At 38.8% G+C, this 19,171-nt stretch overlaps 1 protein-coding gene across 5 annotated transcripts in view; it reads right to left on the bottom strand.

Moving 5' to 3' along the window:
* Positions 1-968: 968 nt before the first annotated feature.
* The window catches only part of GDPD5 (glycerophosphodiester phosphodiesterase domain containing 5), a 225,507-nt gene continuing 207,304 nt past the window's right edge, over positions 969-19,171 (bottom strand). For 4 of the 5 annotated variants that reach the window (XM_063432230.1, XM_063432238.1, XM_063432256.1 and 1 more), the window contains exons 13-17: positions 16,405-16,552; positions 15,456-15,538; positions 10,757-10,771; positions 6,406-6,518; positions 969-3,530 (exon numbers count right to left, since the gene is read on the bottom strand). In XM_063432230.1, the coding sequence (XP_063288300.1) occupies positions 3,412-3,530; positions 6,406-6,518; positions 10,757-10,771; positions 15,456-15,538; positions 16,405-16,552 (478 nt within the window). In that variant the 3' untranslated portion in view covers positions 969-3,411. The remainder of the gene's footprint in view (positions 3,531-6,405; positions 6,519-10,756; positions 10,772-15,455; positions 15,539-16,404; positions 16,553-19,171) is intronic. The other variant, XM_063432266.1, reaches the window with a different exon arrangement.

The following is a 19,171-nucleotide window of genomic DNA, read 5'->3' as shown; positions in this document are numbered from 1 at the left end:
TATAACGTGCGAAAGAGGTGTACGATCTGAAACATAAATCAATATCAGCAAAATTTGTAGAGTAATTAACAAAAAGAGTAATAAATCAGAAAAAAATGTAGGAAAAAAACAAACAAAATGAATAAAAAAAATAACAAAGACTCTACAAGTGAAAAGAATGCATGCGTGTTCTGTCTTTTAGAGTAATGCCAGTAACCAGCTTAATGAGACTCTTCACATAATGTGTTACCATACTTTAATGGAATGCCAATACACTTTTTGTACAAATGTATTTTAATTTATGAACATGGAAAATCATGATCAGCAGATACAGAGCTCCCATTGTATTGTCAGCTCAGGAAGTCTTAGGTGTTTGAGTAAGACACCAAGGTGGTTTTGCAACCAGGAGGAAACCACTGATATCAACACGGGAATACTACCTTCCTACAGATAGGAGATATCGTATTTGGTATAAAACGGAAGTTGTATTAAAATGATTTTCTGGAGTGATTTAAGCATCTCTCCCTGGATTGCAGTTTTCTATTACGTAGTGCCTCAAGTGCGTTGCATCTAGTTTTGAATGTGCGTATCATGTCCAAATTGTAAATGGATACAATCATTGATGTGAAATGGTGCAAAGTCTTTAGAACAATCTGGGGAACTCTGGTAGGAGAAAATTGAGAATTAATGAAAAGTTGTGAGAAAGAAAGAAAAAAGTGATGTTCTGCGAAACTATTGTGGATAAGAATTTGAAGCAGTGAGCTGGTAAAAAATAAATAAAATAAAACCTTGATGCATTTAAAAGCAAGAACCAAGTGACTATAGTAAAATAAAGAGAGAGATGAGAGCTTAGGAGGGAAAACAAAAAGAACAGACAATGGGGGTGGCATAGAAAACAAATACATCTTAATACTTTTTTACCCCAGCAAATCTTTCAGGAATTTCTCCAAGAAAAAAACAGATAGATCAAACAATTGTCATAAATGGAGTGCCTCAAACAGGTCTTCCTCAGACCCCATTCATCACAGATTGTCTAAGCTTATTATGACTATTTTAAATATTCGTATTCAATGGTTATGTTCCCTTACAAATAATAACCAACGCAAAAAAGAAAATTAAATTGGGAGGGTAGCTGAATCCTCTGAGTTAGCTTGCACTTTCATACGCAATAGGTCTATATCAGGGGTCGACACTTTAAATACAGGGGCGGCGGAAAATTGAGATCCATAGTTTTTCTGTATACACCTCCCACGAAGCTTTAGCAACATTAAGGTGGGTAAATCTTAATCTACATTTTGGCCAGTGGTGAGTTATACCAATGTATTAAAATACGGTTACTTGCTACTTATAGTTTTAACTATATGGAGATGGGTCTTACACGTGTGCTTTTTACATGGATCAAATCTGTGTCCAGACTGAGTGAACACATGGTTTGTGCTCTATGGCAGTCGTCCGAGACTAGCTCGACATTGAACCTGTATTTAAAACACGGTTTGACAGCAGGTCGTTTTTTTACAACGGAAGAATCTAGAGAACTTACATTTGATGTGTTGTCAATTTTACTGATGAGCAACATTGTCTAACCAGCAGGGAATGCAAATGAGATCTCCATTCAGATATCCTGGTGAAGGTTTCAGGATAATGGCATTCCCAGATTGCTAAATGGACATGTAATATTTTAAAAACAACAATGGCTTGGCAACCCAGACATTTTAAAACTGTGTTTCCCATGACAGCTAAATGGGCATTATGGGTAATGAAGTTCACAAACATATCATTGCTCTCGCTTCACTCAAAAGTGAAATCAGTCAAACGCAATATTGACAACGACCAAACCTATCCATATTTTATTTGCTGTGCAAATGTACTTCTTACAATCCATGGACGACGTGCTTCAGGTTTTCATTGTGTTCTTGTTGAATGTGTGAAGCTTAGAACCTGAAAGGTGGTTCTACAACCAGCCCAGCATTTATTTTCATGCATAAAACCAAAAATCTAAGTTTCTTTTACACCATACAGTAAACATGAAAATCCCCAGTTAACAACGGCCACCAAAACTTGCAAAGTCAGACATTTCAAAGAGGCTAGCGATCTGATCCCAAAATTAAGACTATTATGTAGATCTTATTTCACACGATCCTATAAAGCTCACCAGCAGCAGTTATAGCGCGTGGCTCTGCACTGGTTTACAGAAAAGTTTACATTGTCATTTAACAAAACCAAGTTTACGAAATCATGATGTCAGCACAAAGAGATTAGACTGCGCTAACAACTCTAGGAGAACAAAAAGTACTATGTTATATGTTATAGAGTGCCAAGTGACCATGGGCCCGCCCTGGCCATGAGCCTGTACACCAATGCATTGTAGAACCCAAAAGGTGATGTCAGAGTTGAGGCTTTTAGAGATGTCATACTTAGTGGTTATATTGTAACTACAGTGCACAATGGAGGTAGTCTTCTTTACAGAAAATATATTTTTAAAAAGTAAAGTAAAAAAGTTTGATAAGATGAGTCCCTCATATTGTTCTTTTACCAGATATAGTGATCATATAGCAACTGATACTACTAAAGAAGACTTGCCACCTCGAAGAATTAAAAAAAAAAAAAAAAAATAGAAATCCAATTTTGTGTTGAATTGCGTTTTAACATTTTAAACAGTCTAAAAAAAATAATGAAAAATCTGCATTGTATTGTTTGTTTAGCCCAATATTTTACAAGCATCTCCTTGGTCAGAGGTTAGCTTTATATCACCCTTTAAAATGAAGGATGTTTGTGGAAAGAATGTGTGTGGACTGTTTTCGGCTCTGTCAATGCAATGTTCTGTTATAGGGTGACAGACAAGCTTTAAGAGGTAACTGTAGCGTAAAACAGGAATGACATACTCAGGCTGAGGTTTTAAACAATCTCTCGAATCAATCGAAATTCACACAAGAACTTGCTTGTGTTACCACAAATACTCACAATAGGGGAGAGGGGGGGGGGAAAGGATCAAATTACTTTCTACATATGTACAATCTCACAGTCCAAATTATACAACAATTAACAAAAAAAAAAATATATAAATATAAACAGAAATATTCAATATTCTGGTGTTAGCCAGCTAAGTTCCATGTGGGCATAGAAAGATCTAAAATTCTTTGTGCGCCACCTTGTGCCCTCAGTGTACGAGATTAACTAAAAGTAGTGAAATTGTGGACAGAGTTTTCACTATGATAAACTTGTGTGCTCTTCTACGGAATCTGCTCGTCAAAATGTGGCTCACTAGAAGACCACTCAAGTTTTCACCGATCGAATATCTCACGGTGCAGTGAATCTCGCCCAGCAAGTAATGTATTATCCTGTCCTTAGAAATTTGCAGGTTTTCTTGAGAACCCCCAGATTTTTCTATAAAAAAGGATGGGGTTCCGGTTTGTTCATGTAGCTTCTCTGCTTTCAGTTGGAGTGGACTTTAGCTTCTGTTGCAGGTGATATGGCGTCATTGGCAAAACCATCGTAACGGTTTTCAGAGCACAACGAGAGCTCCTCCGCGTTGTCCATACTGTTATTTATTTCTGGGAGAAAAAAAGGAAAAACAGGTAAATGGTTTAAACAAAAAAATAGAAAACAAGACTAATTCTAAATGCAGAATTTAAAAAATGAAAGCTCAGTGCACATTACAAAGCCTTTAGTTCTAGCTTTTAGTGGTAACTCAACATTGAAGTGGCATAAAATATGGCTCCGCATAGTAGTGTATGAGGCCGATAAAGAGGTCAATGACGGATGAAATACATGGCTGAAGGTCCAGATGCAAAGCATTGAGATATTTTACTTACTTATGCCTTAAATTTGCCATCAACCTATATATTTTAGACACAAAATGAGTGCCAAATCACGTGTTTTTCTTTTATTTTGAGTTAATATACGAGTTCTCTTTAAAGGTGGCAATAATCATTATAAGTGCATTTTTCATGGAACAGTTTTTCCTAAACTGAAAAAAAGATACAATGTGTAATTCAATGCACCATCTAGTGGCAAAAGATTAAAATCAAGTATTCGGACAAAGTAAGATTATCTGCTCTCAGTGCATTGGGAGAGGTTAAAGCAATCCCTACATATTTTATTAATTAAAAAGAAAGTCTTCTCGGTTCTTCTTACTTGTTATCTTTAGTATGTAGAAAGGGCCAAGATCACTTATTAGTAAAAACGATCGTATATCTCAAGTGACGTACAATAAATGATAGTGATCGCCCTTCTAGAATTCTGGATGTTGTGACGAACTGCCTAAATCTGTGGAACTATTTTGGGCATGAAAGCCATGCTTGCGGTCGGTCAAATGTGACTTCCATGGAATTCGGGAACCCCTGCTCTGATCTGGGTGATTTTTGGATATGTTGTTCGCCCAGATCTGAGCTATCCAGGGATGTATAATTTGTGGGATATGTTGTTGTTATGGGGTTTCTGGACTTTGGGTAAAAATTGATATTTTCTGCCTGTGGTAATTAAGTTAGTCCACTGTATTTGGTAATTATATCACAGGCAGAGGGGAGGGGTTGTGTACATTAGCTGGGAGTGTCTAACTGTACAATACTGTGTTGATTGGCTGTTGTGACTTTCATAGGCGTGCGCACGGGGTGTGCCGGGTGTGCCTTGGCACACCCTAATCCCGGTGGCACGCCTATGGATTGAGTCCTGCAGGAACGGAGTTCCTGCACTTTTTTTGAGCAGGAACACCGTTCCTGCAGGCACTCAGCGCCCCAAATGCCCCCCTTCCTCCCCCTGTCATGGAGGGGAGGGAGGGCAAGAGGTGATGGACCCCAACACCCCCCCGGTCGGGCGGCTCTCTCCATATCAGCCGCAGCGAGGGAGCTGTGTGCTCTCTGCTCCCTCTCGCCGCGCGGGCTGTCTGCTGTAGCTGGGAGCCGGAATATGACGTCATATTCCGGCTCCCAGCTACAGCCCGCGCGGCGAGAGGGAGCCGAGAGCACACAGCTCCCTCGCCGCGTCTGAGATGGAGAGAGCCGCCCGACCCACTGGACCCCAGGGACAAGTCCACGCCAGCACTCCAGGTAGGGAGGCTGGGTGGACATTTTTTAATTAAAAAAAATAATAATGTGTGTGTGAATGTGTATGTGTGTGTGTCTGTGACTGTGTTTGTGAATGTGTGTGTGTGTGTGTCTGTAACTGTGTTTGTGTATGTGAATGTGTGTCTGTGAATGTGTGTGTGGGAATGTGTGTGTGGGAATGTGTGTGTGTGTGTCTGTGACTGTGTGTGTGTGAGTGTATCTGTGTATGTGTATGTGTGTCAGTGTATGTGAATATGTGTGTCTGTGAATGTGTGTGTGTCTATGAATGTATGAGTGTGCGTGTGTCTGTGAGTGTATGTGTGTGTGTTTGAGTATGCGTGTCAGTGTGTGTGTGTGTGTATATATAATATATATATATATACACACACACACACACATATACATACACACACTGGAGTGTATATTTTTTTTTGGGGGGGTGGGAATCTTGGTTCCCACACTTTATTCCCCCCTTTCGGCTCACGCAGAACCGGCGCTGAGTGTCGGCTCTGCTCTAAGCCTCCATGGGCCGGCGGGGAGATCAAAGATCTACCTCACCGGCCCACAGCAGCATGAAGGGAGGCAGGAGAGGACCCGGGGAGCTGTAGACAGCAGCTCCGCCAGGTTCCTCTCGCGAGATCTGAGCATTGCCGCGGCAACGCTCAGATCTCACGAGAGTTAAGTCTAGCCCCGCAGGCTAGAGTTCACTCTCCACTGGACCACCAGGGATGGCACATGGCAGCAAGGATCCCCCCTCCCTACATAAGGTAAGAAGGGAGAGGGGGTATTTACTAATCTGCCCCCACCTCCACAATCTGTCCAAACATACAGCACACACACACACATACAGCACCCACACACAAAAAGCACCTACAGACATACAGCACTCTCACACAAAAAGCACAAACACAGCACCCTCACACACACAGCACCAAAACAGCACCCACACACATACAGTACACATACAGCACCCTCACAAACACAGTACACTAACCGCACCCTCACAAACACACACAGCACCTTTACAAACACACAACACCCTCACACACAGCACACTAACAACACCCTCAGAAATACACGACACCCACACACATCAGGTTCACCCACTAGAACCTGGAGCCTTGTCGTAGGTCCAGGATGGGTAGGAGACGGTGAGACACCAACCAAGCTGCGGAGGATTTGTGGGGTCTGCGGTGGTTATGGTCCTTGGTGAGCGCAAGGAGCATCCTTTCTACAGTCCAACCCTCAACTAGCCTGGGGCAACCGTAACAGACGTCTTGACCACTCCATTAGAACTGTATCAAGCATTTAATCATAGTAATGGATTTATACTGAACTTCTTAAACCTCGTAAAAAAAACAAAAAAAAAATTTTTTTTTTTTACCTGAAAATATGAGTTTTTCCTTCATAATCCTGACGTCCCTGCTTGCACGTCGTACAGCTGCACTCAGCATGATTTGTTCTGGATTGTAAGTTCGAATACTGCCTAATCGCCACCTGTAAGAAAGAACATGTGACTATCGTCCTTCAGTTCAAGGATATTGGGTTATGTATTATGTGTGACCGACTTTGAGGCAAACTGGGGTTCTTGTCTCTGTTACAATCTGTTTAAACTTAGCAGACAGCAGGTAAGAGATAAGGGTGCATAAACCCACTAACAGGTGCACGTGCTAACCTTCGACAGGTAGTTAAATTGTTAGACAGAACAAAAGAACTGAGCTACTACAGACCCAGGCCTGGCTGTACACCATTACAAGAAGGGATAGAACAATTCTATTCTCAGGTTCCTTCAATGAGAAGAAATTAGAGGCCCAGAACAAGATCGATGCTTATGATATACTTATGGAAATTAAAATGTTTATGTGCTTTTCTTACTGAAAGGAACTCAACGACCAGCCGTCTGCTTGGAGATAATTTAAATTGTATTAAAGGTGAAAACCAAGTTTTCAGAACTTCGCATCCCTGGCTCCCCGTGTCACTGAGGCACTTGGTGCAAATTGTTTGTTGAGGCCAATAAAATTACTTTGGACATTCAGCACCAAAGTAACGATTACATTTCCCAAGATGCTCAGAATGTCTTTTGGGAAATGTAAATCACAAACATTTGCAGTGCCAGGTGTCGCCATGTCTGAATCATGATGTGAACTCTCATGACTCTGTCGGAGAGCAAAGACTAGGATACAATACACACTGCGGGTACAGAATAAGGGAAGATAGACAAGAGGTAATCACAGAACTGGGGTGCATTCTCGGGGACCAATGAATGGACATGTCCTACCAATCTTTACACTGCAGGTTGTAGCCTATGATACCAGTTACAATGTAAAACATTATGTATATATAATTGTACTTAGTCTAGGGCTCTAGGTGATACCCAGCTTGCAGGTCCATACAGTATTATTAGATAACCATGACAAGAGTAGCCAACCTAAAGGCAGCTCACGTTATTAAAGAACTCCCACGATGCTCAACAATGATCACAACAGGCCTTACACAAATCTGCAAACTCAGAGGGGGAGATTTACCAAAGTGTCAGATAGTTCAGTGCCATTTTTTTTGCACAGTTCATTAAATCGGTCAGGTTTTTGGGGGGGGGTTTGTTTTTTAATCTGTTGCGTCTTTTGCTTCTTGTCCTTTTTTCTGTTATGTTTCGATTCTCTCTCTCTTTTTATTTGTTTCCTTTACTCTAAATGTAGCAGTCTTATTTCAAAATTGACATTTATGCAAATAAATTGGTGGAAATTAAGTAGAGAAAGGCCATCACTTTATTTATTTTTTAAACAAACCATATTTAACACAATTTAATAGATACAGACTAGAGACCAGAAGATACTTTCCAAAACACTTTGATAAAGCTCCCCCAATGTGTTTTAAAATACAGTTTGCAAACATCTGCTATTTCAAGATTAGCCCGAACTAGACCACCAAAGGCATCATGGGAGTTAGCCAAATGTCCGAGTTCTAAATAAGTCGGGGCAATTAATATTGTTCTCCATTTCCTTGTGCATGTGGATGGATCATTATCTTTAATCTGTCTATTTAATCTTACATCCAGACATCCAATCCAGAGGACCACCACCAATACCTTTCGATCCCCTTCTGGTTTCTGAAAGAACTAGCATTTCAATTTGTTCATAGGATATGTTTGAGAGGCATTTGGCTAATGGTTTGTGGCTATAAAGCACCACATAGAATACATAAAGTATTGTCACATGTCTGGTAGGATCAAGATCAGATCTCTGAAATTGCTAAAAAGATTGACATTGTAATTATTCTGTGCATTCTAGAAAACATGGTTATTGTCCAGTTTTTGGACATTCATGGAACACAAAATTACTTTAGAAAACAGAACATGTTTTACTGTCCACTGATACTGATATTAGGAGCACTATAGTCCATTTTGCTGTTTAGATCATGCCCCTGCAGTCTCACTGCTCAATTCTCTACCATTTCCGAGTTAAATCACTTTGTTAATACAGCCCTAAGCACACCTCTCTGCATGTGACTGGCACAGCCTTCCTAAACACTTCCTGTTAATAGTCATCTAACATTTGCACTTCCTTCTTTCAAATTCTGTTTCATAAACAATGTCTTATCGTCTGTTCTGTTAATAGCTTGCTAGACTCTGCAGGAGCCTCCTGTATGTGATTAAAGTCAATTTACAGAGCAGGGGATAAAAACCTTTAAAGTTATATCTGATTGAAAATGAAACCATTTTATTTTCATACAGGCTGTGTCAGTCACAGCCAGGGGAGGTGCAGCTTTGCCTGCATAAACAGAAACAAAAGTGATATAACTCCAACATGGCATAGAATTGATCAGTGAGACTGCAGGAGCATGATCCATACACCAAAACTGCTTTATTAAGCTAACTTTGTTTTAGTCACTATAGTGTTCTTTTAAATGTAAAAATCAATTACAAAGAAACCTCCCTGTAAACACTCACTCTGCCTGGAGTTGTAGTTTGCATGTGTCTCTGGAACAATCCTATTGGTTTTAAAAGTCAAGACACGGGTTTGAATTTACTCTGAATAATAATAATAAATGAATCAGCCAGGATATAGGTATCCTTAGGATATTGCCTTAAACTAAATATATTAGTAGAAAGATTTCACTGATAACTTAAAATACATAGTAATGGCACACCCTATGGAGTTCTGTTTTGCACTTTATTAACATTGGCACATATCACGTTCCTGCCCCTCTCACATAGTCCTTTCTATTTTAGATCAAACAAGAATGACGCCATATTCTCTCCATTTCCCTCTGCGCTCCTAACCGGTCTCTTTGAACCAATTTTAAAGTTGTCACGTTAATGAATGCAAGGTTTTGCAAGTTATAATGTAATTTTCCATTAATGGAATTAAGAAAAAAAGCCCTCAAGGTACAACAGCACTGTGATGGCCACTGTTTCTAATATTAAATTTGTACGCTGTGCCAGTGAAATTGTAACATGCGAACTCTGCATATTTTGTATGTACTAAAAATTAACTTTGGTGAAAAGGTTTTACAGATAGAGAAATTAAAGAGATTCTAAACCGATCTCCAGGGGGACGGTTTCACTTTTAGAATTTTGCAAGGACTCACCCAGAAGGGAAATAACTCTGATAAAATAACGTGAGCCAGAAAAGTCGAAACTGAGATTGGGACACAAACCAATGGATCATTCCAGAGGTCAACGGGGGATCAGTGCATTATGGGTCGTGATTTCTAGAGCGGCACAATCTGTAATCAGATAATTACAGAACAGTTTTGTATTCTCGAGCGTTAGAAGGGATTTGAACCTGGTGACCAGGGGGATCCTGAAAGACTTGTTACAATTAATCTTGGTTACTATACTGGACATGTATGATGAAAGGGGGTAAATAAAGGTGTAGGAGGAAGTAAACTCTTGTAAAAGGAATATCTTATTTCTTGGCAATAAAAAAGATAAACAAAGTCAATCAAATGTTAAAGCTTTTAGAGCTCGTTATATATGGAGAATTTAAACTTGAATACTATCCTTTATCTTGATGAACATGGCAAAAAGATTTAACATGAAATTTATTTTGGGAACTTTAAAAGGCCGTTTAAAGGCATGTCTTTTGCGGTTAGATCATGCAGGATTTTTATTTGCACCTTCCAGGAGCTGACTACTCCAAACTTGTCAATATGTCTGGGAGTTTCTGCTGATTCCAAGTAAGGTCACAGTGGGTTCACGAGTCTTGATAACCCATAACCAGGGATGGAATAAAAAATATAAATATATACCTAAATACATGGCTACCATGAATGCTGTGGAAAAGAAAAAAAAAAAAAAAACTTATTGAAAAAAAAGATTAAAAAAAAAAAAAAGTGTATGGAATTTACCAAATTTGTGATGTAAACATAGCTCTTCACGTGCACCCACTATCACCCGCATGGTAAATTATAACATTTCACTTAGAAAGAAAAACTTGAGTAATTGTTTTACAGCAGTATGGAGACTTTTAGCTAAGCATTCACAGGGTATGACCTTTAAAAAAAAAATAATGTTATGGAAAAAACCCTAAACAAAAAATAAAGAAGATAAATTACAATGGGTTTGTTTTGCGTTTTGTAGTTTTCCAAATGTAATCTTTCTTCCGTTTTACTATTATTATTATAATTTTTTTTCTGCTCAACATAATGCCTCCCACAGTTTGCCAAAGACGACAAAGGGAAGAGTCACACAGACAGAGGTGATGGTAGCGCAAGGGAGCAGTTAACGCCATTACCTGATCAAGTGATAGCTTTGAGATGCCAGAATGCAGCAGAGAGAGGAGGAACATGCAGAAAAGTCAGAGGTTTGTGAAAATATACACAGGGTAAGAATGCATAGAGGTTAGCAGTCATCACTAATCACTTCTACAGAAGCCGAGGTGGAACTTCTCATAATATCTGATAATATTAAATCATTTAACCAAAGGAACATTTAGCTTTCTCTCCTTTTCAAATATAACCAAGCGCCTTGAAGATACTATTGTCCAACTTGATATTACTCATGTTACTAACCTTATAAAAAGGAAATCTCAGCTTAATTCCCAAGTTGGAGGTTGACTCCTGCGATAATTCAGCTTGTGTTCCCACCCATGAGCTATCACACCATTGTTATCTGTTCCCTGGCCATAAAGCCTACTAGAGTCCAACAGTATGGTTGATTAAGAAGGATTTGGATCACACAGAGATTACTTGGCCGTTTGACTCTGGGGGTGGACAAGTAATTCTAACTAGACGTGATTGAAATAGGAATGTTGGGCTGGAGTTCCAACATAATAAAACAAGAGGAAATGTAGGTAGTACATTTGCCAAGTGTGAGGTTGTGTACATGTGCGGAGAGAAGGTGGAGCTAAAAACTCATGCGACTTGACGTCAAACTCCAGTGGCTAAAGTTGGCACTGCATGTGTTCGTGAACTACATTTGCCAAGATTCTCAGGTGGCCCAAGGGCTTGGAATGTTGACCACAAGCATTGGCAGTGCCAAACTAAGCCATTGCTGTTCCAATGGGTTCTGCATTATCTGCCCTGCTTTGTATCAATGTTTATCAGGACCCACGGATATTAAATATGCTTCACATTTTTTGGATTAAATACACCTACAGTTATAATTATTATTGTTATAATAAACATACACTACAGGGGGATCTAAAGCTATCAGGCATGTCTACAGAATAGCAGCTATTTACAGAATCATCATAAAGTCTAAACATCAACGTACAAAAAAAAAATTAAACAAAAACATAACAGCATTATTACAGTGCAAGCCATTACCGCAGTCAGTAAAATCATACAGTGTGTTACGAAGTGTCATCCCAACATAGATATAGTGGAGATAAGCAGGGGTCACCTACCCACCACCCCAAGGATCCTTACTAGATTATAGAACATTTCCAACATTTGCTTTTAAAGTAGGAAATAAACTATATGAATCATGTTGCAGAGAGATCTGGTTGTGGTCAGTCCTGTAAAATAGAAATAAAAGCCTATATCACAACACGTGAACAGACTTTGTGCCACTGTCTGCCTCGCATCACACCGAATGAATCCACCTCACGTCCACTGAAGGAAGAGTAGCAGACAGAAGGTACAGTGGATGTAGGAGAATGCTACTTTATTAAACATAGGGCTCTCTGGGATATAACACAATGGTTGTACTTGTTGTTGTATCTAGCAGAGCATTTCGTGAAAGAGCCATGAAATAAATTTGTACTGTTCTCCTACCTCTAGATATTAGTGGTAAATGGAATCACGGGGTAGGGGGACATGGTGTTTCCTCCTGTGCAAAAGACTATTCAACTGCAGGAGTCAGCCTTTCATTGGCTGCTGAAGTGGGCTAACACTCATTAGGATAATATCACCAGCTCCTGGATAGTTTCAGAAACTAGAATTTCCAGGAAAAAGTTCAACGTGTAATTTAATGTGACATTTAGTTGTGAACTCTTTTCAGTTTTGGGGGAACGTTTGGGAATGCGGCTTCCTAAAAATACCACAATGTAATAAAAGTCAAAACATTCGTACAATTTACCACTGTAAAAAAAAAAAAAGATTTGTTTTCCTGTGTTCTGTAAAGTAATATGAAATGTTATTTTTTTTTTGTCATTATACATAAATAGCACATTATTTCATTTTCAAACTACAATATATCAATCCGGGTTTATGGAAAAAACTTGAATAAGTTACAAAGTAATTAACATAAAGACCAAAATATATTCAAAAATAATATAGAAGGTCTGGGGTCTGGTCTTGGGAGTGAAGGAGTCATTAAGGGAAAAAAACAAAACGAAAATAAAACGGCTCTTTTTGGAGGAGGATAAATGTATATTTTAATCAAAAATATAGGCTCACATTTATTTCTTTTATTGGGGCAGACTAAACAATAATCAGAGGTAGGTGCACAGCAAGTAGGTCAACTTCAAAACGTACGTACCTTTTTCAAGCCGTTTTTGTGAATGGGGATCTACTAATTGGCTTAAAGCATCTGCTGTACGCTCTAAGCCAAACAGCCCCCTTTCCAGAGTTTTTTTTTCTGTTCTGATGAACTCCAGAAAATGGAAAGACAGGGGGCAGATCGGGCCACCACTGGAGCACAGACTTGGGGTTTTAAACTGTTCGTCTAGAAACTGCTGGCACCACAACAACTTAATTTCAATTAAGCCAGCCTGTGCCCAAAGTGATCACGGTTTAGTCTCCCTATAATTATTCTAGATTTCCATATCTGGTAAAAGTGGGGTCATCTAAGTTCATGATAATAAATTATTTAAAACAAAGTCTTCCTTGCATCCTGGAAGAAATGTAATCTTTTACAAGTTGATGACGGTCTCTTAAATATCAATATGACCTTCCAGGATCACTGAAGGGCTCAGCATCATTGTGCTACTTTGTTTAGTAAGCAAAATGAAAATAAATACAGTAAACCCAGCATTAGAACGATTTAACAAAGTTGCTTGGAGTACATTGCTGAATGATGAACACTAACCCTTCTTTTGTCCTTAGGGGACAGGCTTGTAATATGAGAAAATCACAAAAAAAGAATTGAATTTGAGCATTTTATAATTTTCACATAAATTCTTAATCATATATATATATATATATCTAAAGCAGGGCCGACAGGAGCAGGATATGCATAGCGCAAGAGAAATAAGACTTTTTTTTTTTTTTAAACCTATAATATTAGCGCATTTAAAAAAACCTGTTTGGTAAGCCAATAATATTATATAGTGTGTTTATTAACCAATGAAGTTTAGTTGGGGTTACTGCGCTGTAGGTAAACACCTGCTTGCTTATTGTGAGGTGAGCTGACAGGGGACACATTTAAAGCACAGCTGCTTCAAGTGAAATAGGCCGAATTAAAAAAACGCTCACATTATTTACTGATGTGAAAATTCAAGGCAATTCAAAGTGAATTTCAAATTTAAGGTCAAATTCGCCAAAAAATTATTTTAGTCAGGTGTGCTTTTAGCTAATTTATTCTGACCTTAAATTTAAAAATGAATTTTAATTCTACTTGGATTCACTCACTCACTTTATTGAATAAAGGAAATGCGTGCTCAGAACAGACAGGTGTTGGTTGGCTCAGTGTGTGATGCCAGAGGGAACGGGAGCAGAGTCTGGGCATTTCACATTAGGAATAAAAAATAAAAAAAGTATAAAATGTATACAGGCCGCTTCATGGCAACCTAACTGCTACAGTTAACTGAAATAAAATAAACTGAAATAATCCAGTAAGCTGTAGTGGTATGTGGTGCCCCTTTAAGGTCCAGAAATTAGGCAAATCCCTGGCATGTCACTGGTCGATATGGGGTTAAATTCACAGTTTTCACCACACTTAACGCATAGACATAAAACCAATTACATCTCCTTGTTACCAATTACATAGTCCTTGGTTCTTATTTTAGTAAAGTCATTCAAAGAATGTACTTTTTACCCAATTTTGGATTTTCCTTGTAGTTCGTTCTGGTTAAGAGTCAATGAAGGCTCAGCTCAGGAACTCAACTTCTGGAAATGTCTGGCACCAACCTCTGCAGGCAAGGGGAACATTACCAACATAACACTGAATATTCCTGATGTTAAGGACGCCCATGCTGAGATTAGTGAGCATTTGGAACCCAAGACAAAGTCTCTAAGTTACGCACAGTACCTTTATACATACGTCAGCCCAATCGCAGTGGCTAATTACTAAACACGTGCACAAATCCTTTTCACCTACGATGAACCAATCATATTCCAGTTAATCTATGCCCGAATGAATTGATCAGTCTTGGATTTACATGATGGATGGATTCATCTGGTTGGAGATTTGCAGGAATTTGATTTGCTCATTGCTGGAAAACGATTAATGCCAATTCTTAGATTAATATCGGTTTCTAATCTAGTCTTCCCAGTGTGCGAATGAGCAGAAAGTACACTCGCCCACTGCGCCATCCTCAATACGTCATGTATAATGAAACGTGAGTGCGCACGCTACCTTTACACCATCAAAGCTGTATCCACTGCAATGTACCTCCACTGGAGACCGACACAAATATAAACCATCTGATATATACCATGGGAATCAAACCTCAGCCTGCACTCTGTTACAGAACTACAAGGCCCATAATTCAATGCCAGCGGACTGTTATCAGAGTTGTAGTTCAATAAACAGCTGGAGAGATTTATCTAGCACTATGTAAAAAGCCATATGTACGAGGGCTTAATTACGCATAGCACTTGCACTTTAAAAAAAAGACGACACGTGAATAGTGGATGAAAACTTACAAGAATCACCTCGATGAAATTCAGCCCAATTAGCAGAGATGAAGGCTTCATTCCTTTAATACCCGAAGCAAGCAAGCCTTTTGTGCCACATTCATTCATTGTTTCAAAACCACAAGAAAGGAAAACCTGCCAGCTCGATGCATTAGAAAGGACAGTGGGAATAGAATAACATAAATCACTTACTTCTGCAATATAAAAACTCCTATAATTACAGTGAATGAAACGAGATCGGATGTTATCCAAATAAGAGAATATTCATCTGGAGGCTGAAACACACAAATAAAGAAAAGCAAGTCAACAGCTGACTGAGTATAGATTGAAACTGTGAATGGCTGTTCTTACCTATGGCTACGGGGGTCCGGCTAGAGACATCACCACGTTCAAACAGAATTAAGATATTAACCCCTTTGCTGCCAAACACTTTTTGCTTTTTGTTTGAAAAAATTTTTTTTAAGAATGCATAGCTAGCATATATAATAAAAAATATATATTTTCGGTATAAATCACTTTTCAGACAAACCTAAAAATTACAATTATGTAAATTTACAAAAGTTTTATTTTTTCATTTATTAATTAAACTGTTACAGAAATGTTCTGGGTATGAAACATTTTTTTTTTTAAGTGCTCCTGCAATCTTTATAATTCTCTAGAATGCTAATGTAAAATTCAGGTCTCGGGAGTGCCCCCTATCCTTTCTCTGTTTATAGAATGCTAATGTAGTCATAAGAGTAGAACTTGTAGAACCCATAAACTCCTCCCCCTCAATAACTGTAAGAATGGTATCACCCATGGAAACTTCCTTTACTGTTTGGAAGTAGGGGGTGAGCAGACATTTTCAGTACACTTGCAGGCATTAAATGAGTGACTATTGGTTTCTGGCAGAGAATTATTCATCATTCCTACAGTTTAAATGAGGGTGAGTGAAGCTTTACTGACTAGATTTCATTCTGCAAAGTACATGAAAATAAAAATGTTTATAGTAGATACTTAAAGTGAAGGAAGTAACAGAATCTTGACATGCTGGAAAATTATAAAATATTTAACAGAGTAAACACACATATTCCATATTCGTGGTCTAAAGAAAGTTTTTTGTATGTTGTTTTTTTTTTAGGGGAAAAAAGCTTCTGCTTACCATAACCCAGATGGGAAAAGGCACATTGTGAAGGATAGTTGCGGCATCCGATGTGACTGACTGGACTCCGGCGCACCACAATACTGAGTAAAGCCAGGATTTATTTACAATGTATACATTGAGTGTAATATTGTCAGATGCAGATTCCCTATAAAGCAAAAGTAATGACAATTTCAATAAAGACACCCAGAGATATAGGACAAAAACAATGATATTCATTATTCTTTAGTGCACAAAGTTGAGATGAAGTGGTCTCGGTGCCTATAGTGTCCCATTAAGGACCGAGGCAGTTGTACAAGTACTGACCAAACCAAAACCCCAAATTTGAGCTATATGTTTGTTTAACCATAAATAAAAAGATAAATACAATTATCTGGACTTTCTGCCTGGGTTGTCAAACAAGACCGGTCTTTCAAATTATAATTGATAAAATCACATCATTATATAAAAATAATAGATAAATATACATATAGAATTCAATTATATTTAAACATTACTTTTTCATTGTAAGTGTATTTTGATATATATATATATATATATATATATATATACTCAAAGAGTCTGTTTGGAATGTTGGGAGGTTTAGAATCTTGCATGCATGTTGCACTTTCCCTCAGTCTTCCTGATACCAAGTGAAGCAGCTCTGTGACTTGACAGGTCTGACCAGTTTCAAACCGTGCAGTTATCCCACATTGCAACACATGGTGGCACTCACGAGCTGGACAAAGCAGGCTGTGTGATGCCTCTAATGTCCCTTAAAGGGGTCTGCACCAATATACTAACCATAGGGCACTAAGAAGGGGATTGAAAATCTAACTGAATAGTCAGGCTACTAACTAGCACCTAGAATGTGCTGTTTTTTTGCCAGTTGTGCAGAATTCCCTATTTACTGAATAAACGCAGGAGTATTCCTGCACAATCTGATAGCCCAGAATCTGAGGGGGATAGCTTGGAGAAAAGACGAGACAGGGGGGATATGATAGAAACATTTAAATACATAAAGGGAATCAACACAGTAAAGGAGGAGACTATATTTAAAAGAAGAAAAGCTACCACAACAAGAGGACATAGTCTTAAATTAGAGGGACAAAGGTTTAAAAATAATATCAGGAAGTATTACTTTACTGAGAGGGTAGTGGATGCATGGAATAGCCTTCAAGCAGAAGTGGTAGAGGTTAACATAGTACAGGAGGAGACTATATTTAAAAGAAGAAAAACTACCACAACAACATGACAGTCTTAAAATAACACTATATGATCAGGAACACAACCATGTATTCCTGACCCCATAATGTTAAACCCACCATTTAGGTGGCTTGTGCCCCCCCCCAGCCCCTTAAAAGTTAAAGTGTCGTGTGCGTCCGCCGGCATAAGGCTATCCTAGACTTAAGATAAGGCCAGGGACTAATGAAAGTATTTAGAAAACTGGGCAGACTAGATGGGCCGAATGGTTCTTATCTGCCGTCACATTCTATGTTTCTACGTTACCGTTAAGATATACATGGTTTGACGAATAAATGCAATGTATTCCTTGACAGGTTCCGTTTGATGAACTTGATACAGGCCATATTGCACTCCGAACATTAAAGACAAGTCTGGAAGGTCTGAAGACGAAGGGGATGATGGCAATGTGGTGGGATTTTATATTTTTAGACAGATCTCATTGATGTTCAGAAATGTCTTCTGCAAAGACTTGAAGAAGCAGATGGAAATCTGTCTGACAGATAGCTTTAACCTGTGACGTAATCATTTAAACACTGTGCAATAAAAATCCATAAAGAGGAGTAAGGCAGTAAAAATAATAGAAATCTCTAATGTAATAAAATAATTTCCTCATACTGGGCTAATTTGTAGAACTACTTACAAACATTACATATAATTGGAATAATTCCACTATTCAGCAAACCGTTACATTTAATGGCAATACGTCTACTTTTCAAAGTGAGCAATTGGATTTTTAGCATGCAGTGCATATTCCTAACACCAGGTGGCAGTTTCCAAGTATGTACCCTACAAATGGAAACATCAAGCTAATTCACAGGACGCACACGTTAAGAGGCTCTTAGGAGACTTACTGTGAGAACCTTTCTATGAGATGCATTTTATTGGACACTAACCGCACAAACAAGTACCGTAAATTAGTGCTTTGCCAATAGAGGGTGGATCAGCTTAGCTGCAGAACTTACAGAAGAGGAAGAATTTTAGGAACTTAAAATGTATAAAATGTTAAAAGGTATAAAAATATATATTTAAAAAAAAATAGAACTTTGATTTGTTTTTGATGAAGCAAGTTCCATGGGTAGCTAATGACAATGTCTCTCTTAAGGAGACACTATTGTGGCGGACCGCCTGGTACCTCGACTGGGTACCCACGCAGAGCACGCTTCCTAGCTATCACTGGGAAGCGTTCAGCACTTCAGCCCCTAGCTGCTGCAGCTTGGCCTGAGTCTCGCCGTTGCTTCCCACCCTGGGACAGGATCCTCGATCCAGCTTCCAATGATCAAAGCTCTCCTGCAGGGGGTCTCAATACAATTCAATACAGACTCCTCCCCGGGGTCTCTGTGCCTGGGAGATAATGGAGTGTACTTTGCTTAAACTAATTATCTCCCAGACACAGAGGTACAAGGCACAAAATATTAAACACCCCAAAACACACACAATATTATAAGGGACCCCCACAAGTCCTATATCCCCAGGTAGCCTGGATCTGAGCGCCCAACATATCCAAAAAGCGCTCAGACCCCACGAACACAGCTGAATCACCACC

This window comes from Pelobates fuscus, chromosome 1 (assembly GCF_036172605.1).
Source record: "Pelobates fuscus isolate aPelFus1 chromosome 1, aPelFus1.pri, whole genome shotgun sequence".
Classification (NCBI taxonomy): domain Eukaryota; kingdom Metazoa; phylum Chordata; class Amphibia; order Anura; family Pelobatidae; genus Pelobates; species Pelobates fuscus.
This window is presented reverse-complemented; position numbering and strand designations above follow the sequence as displayed.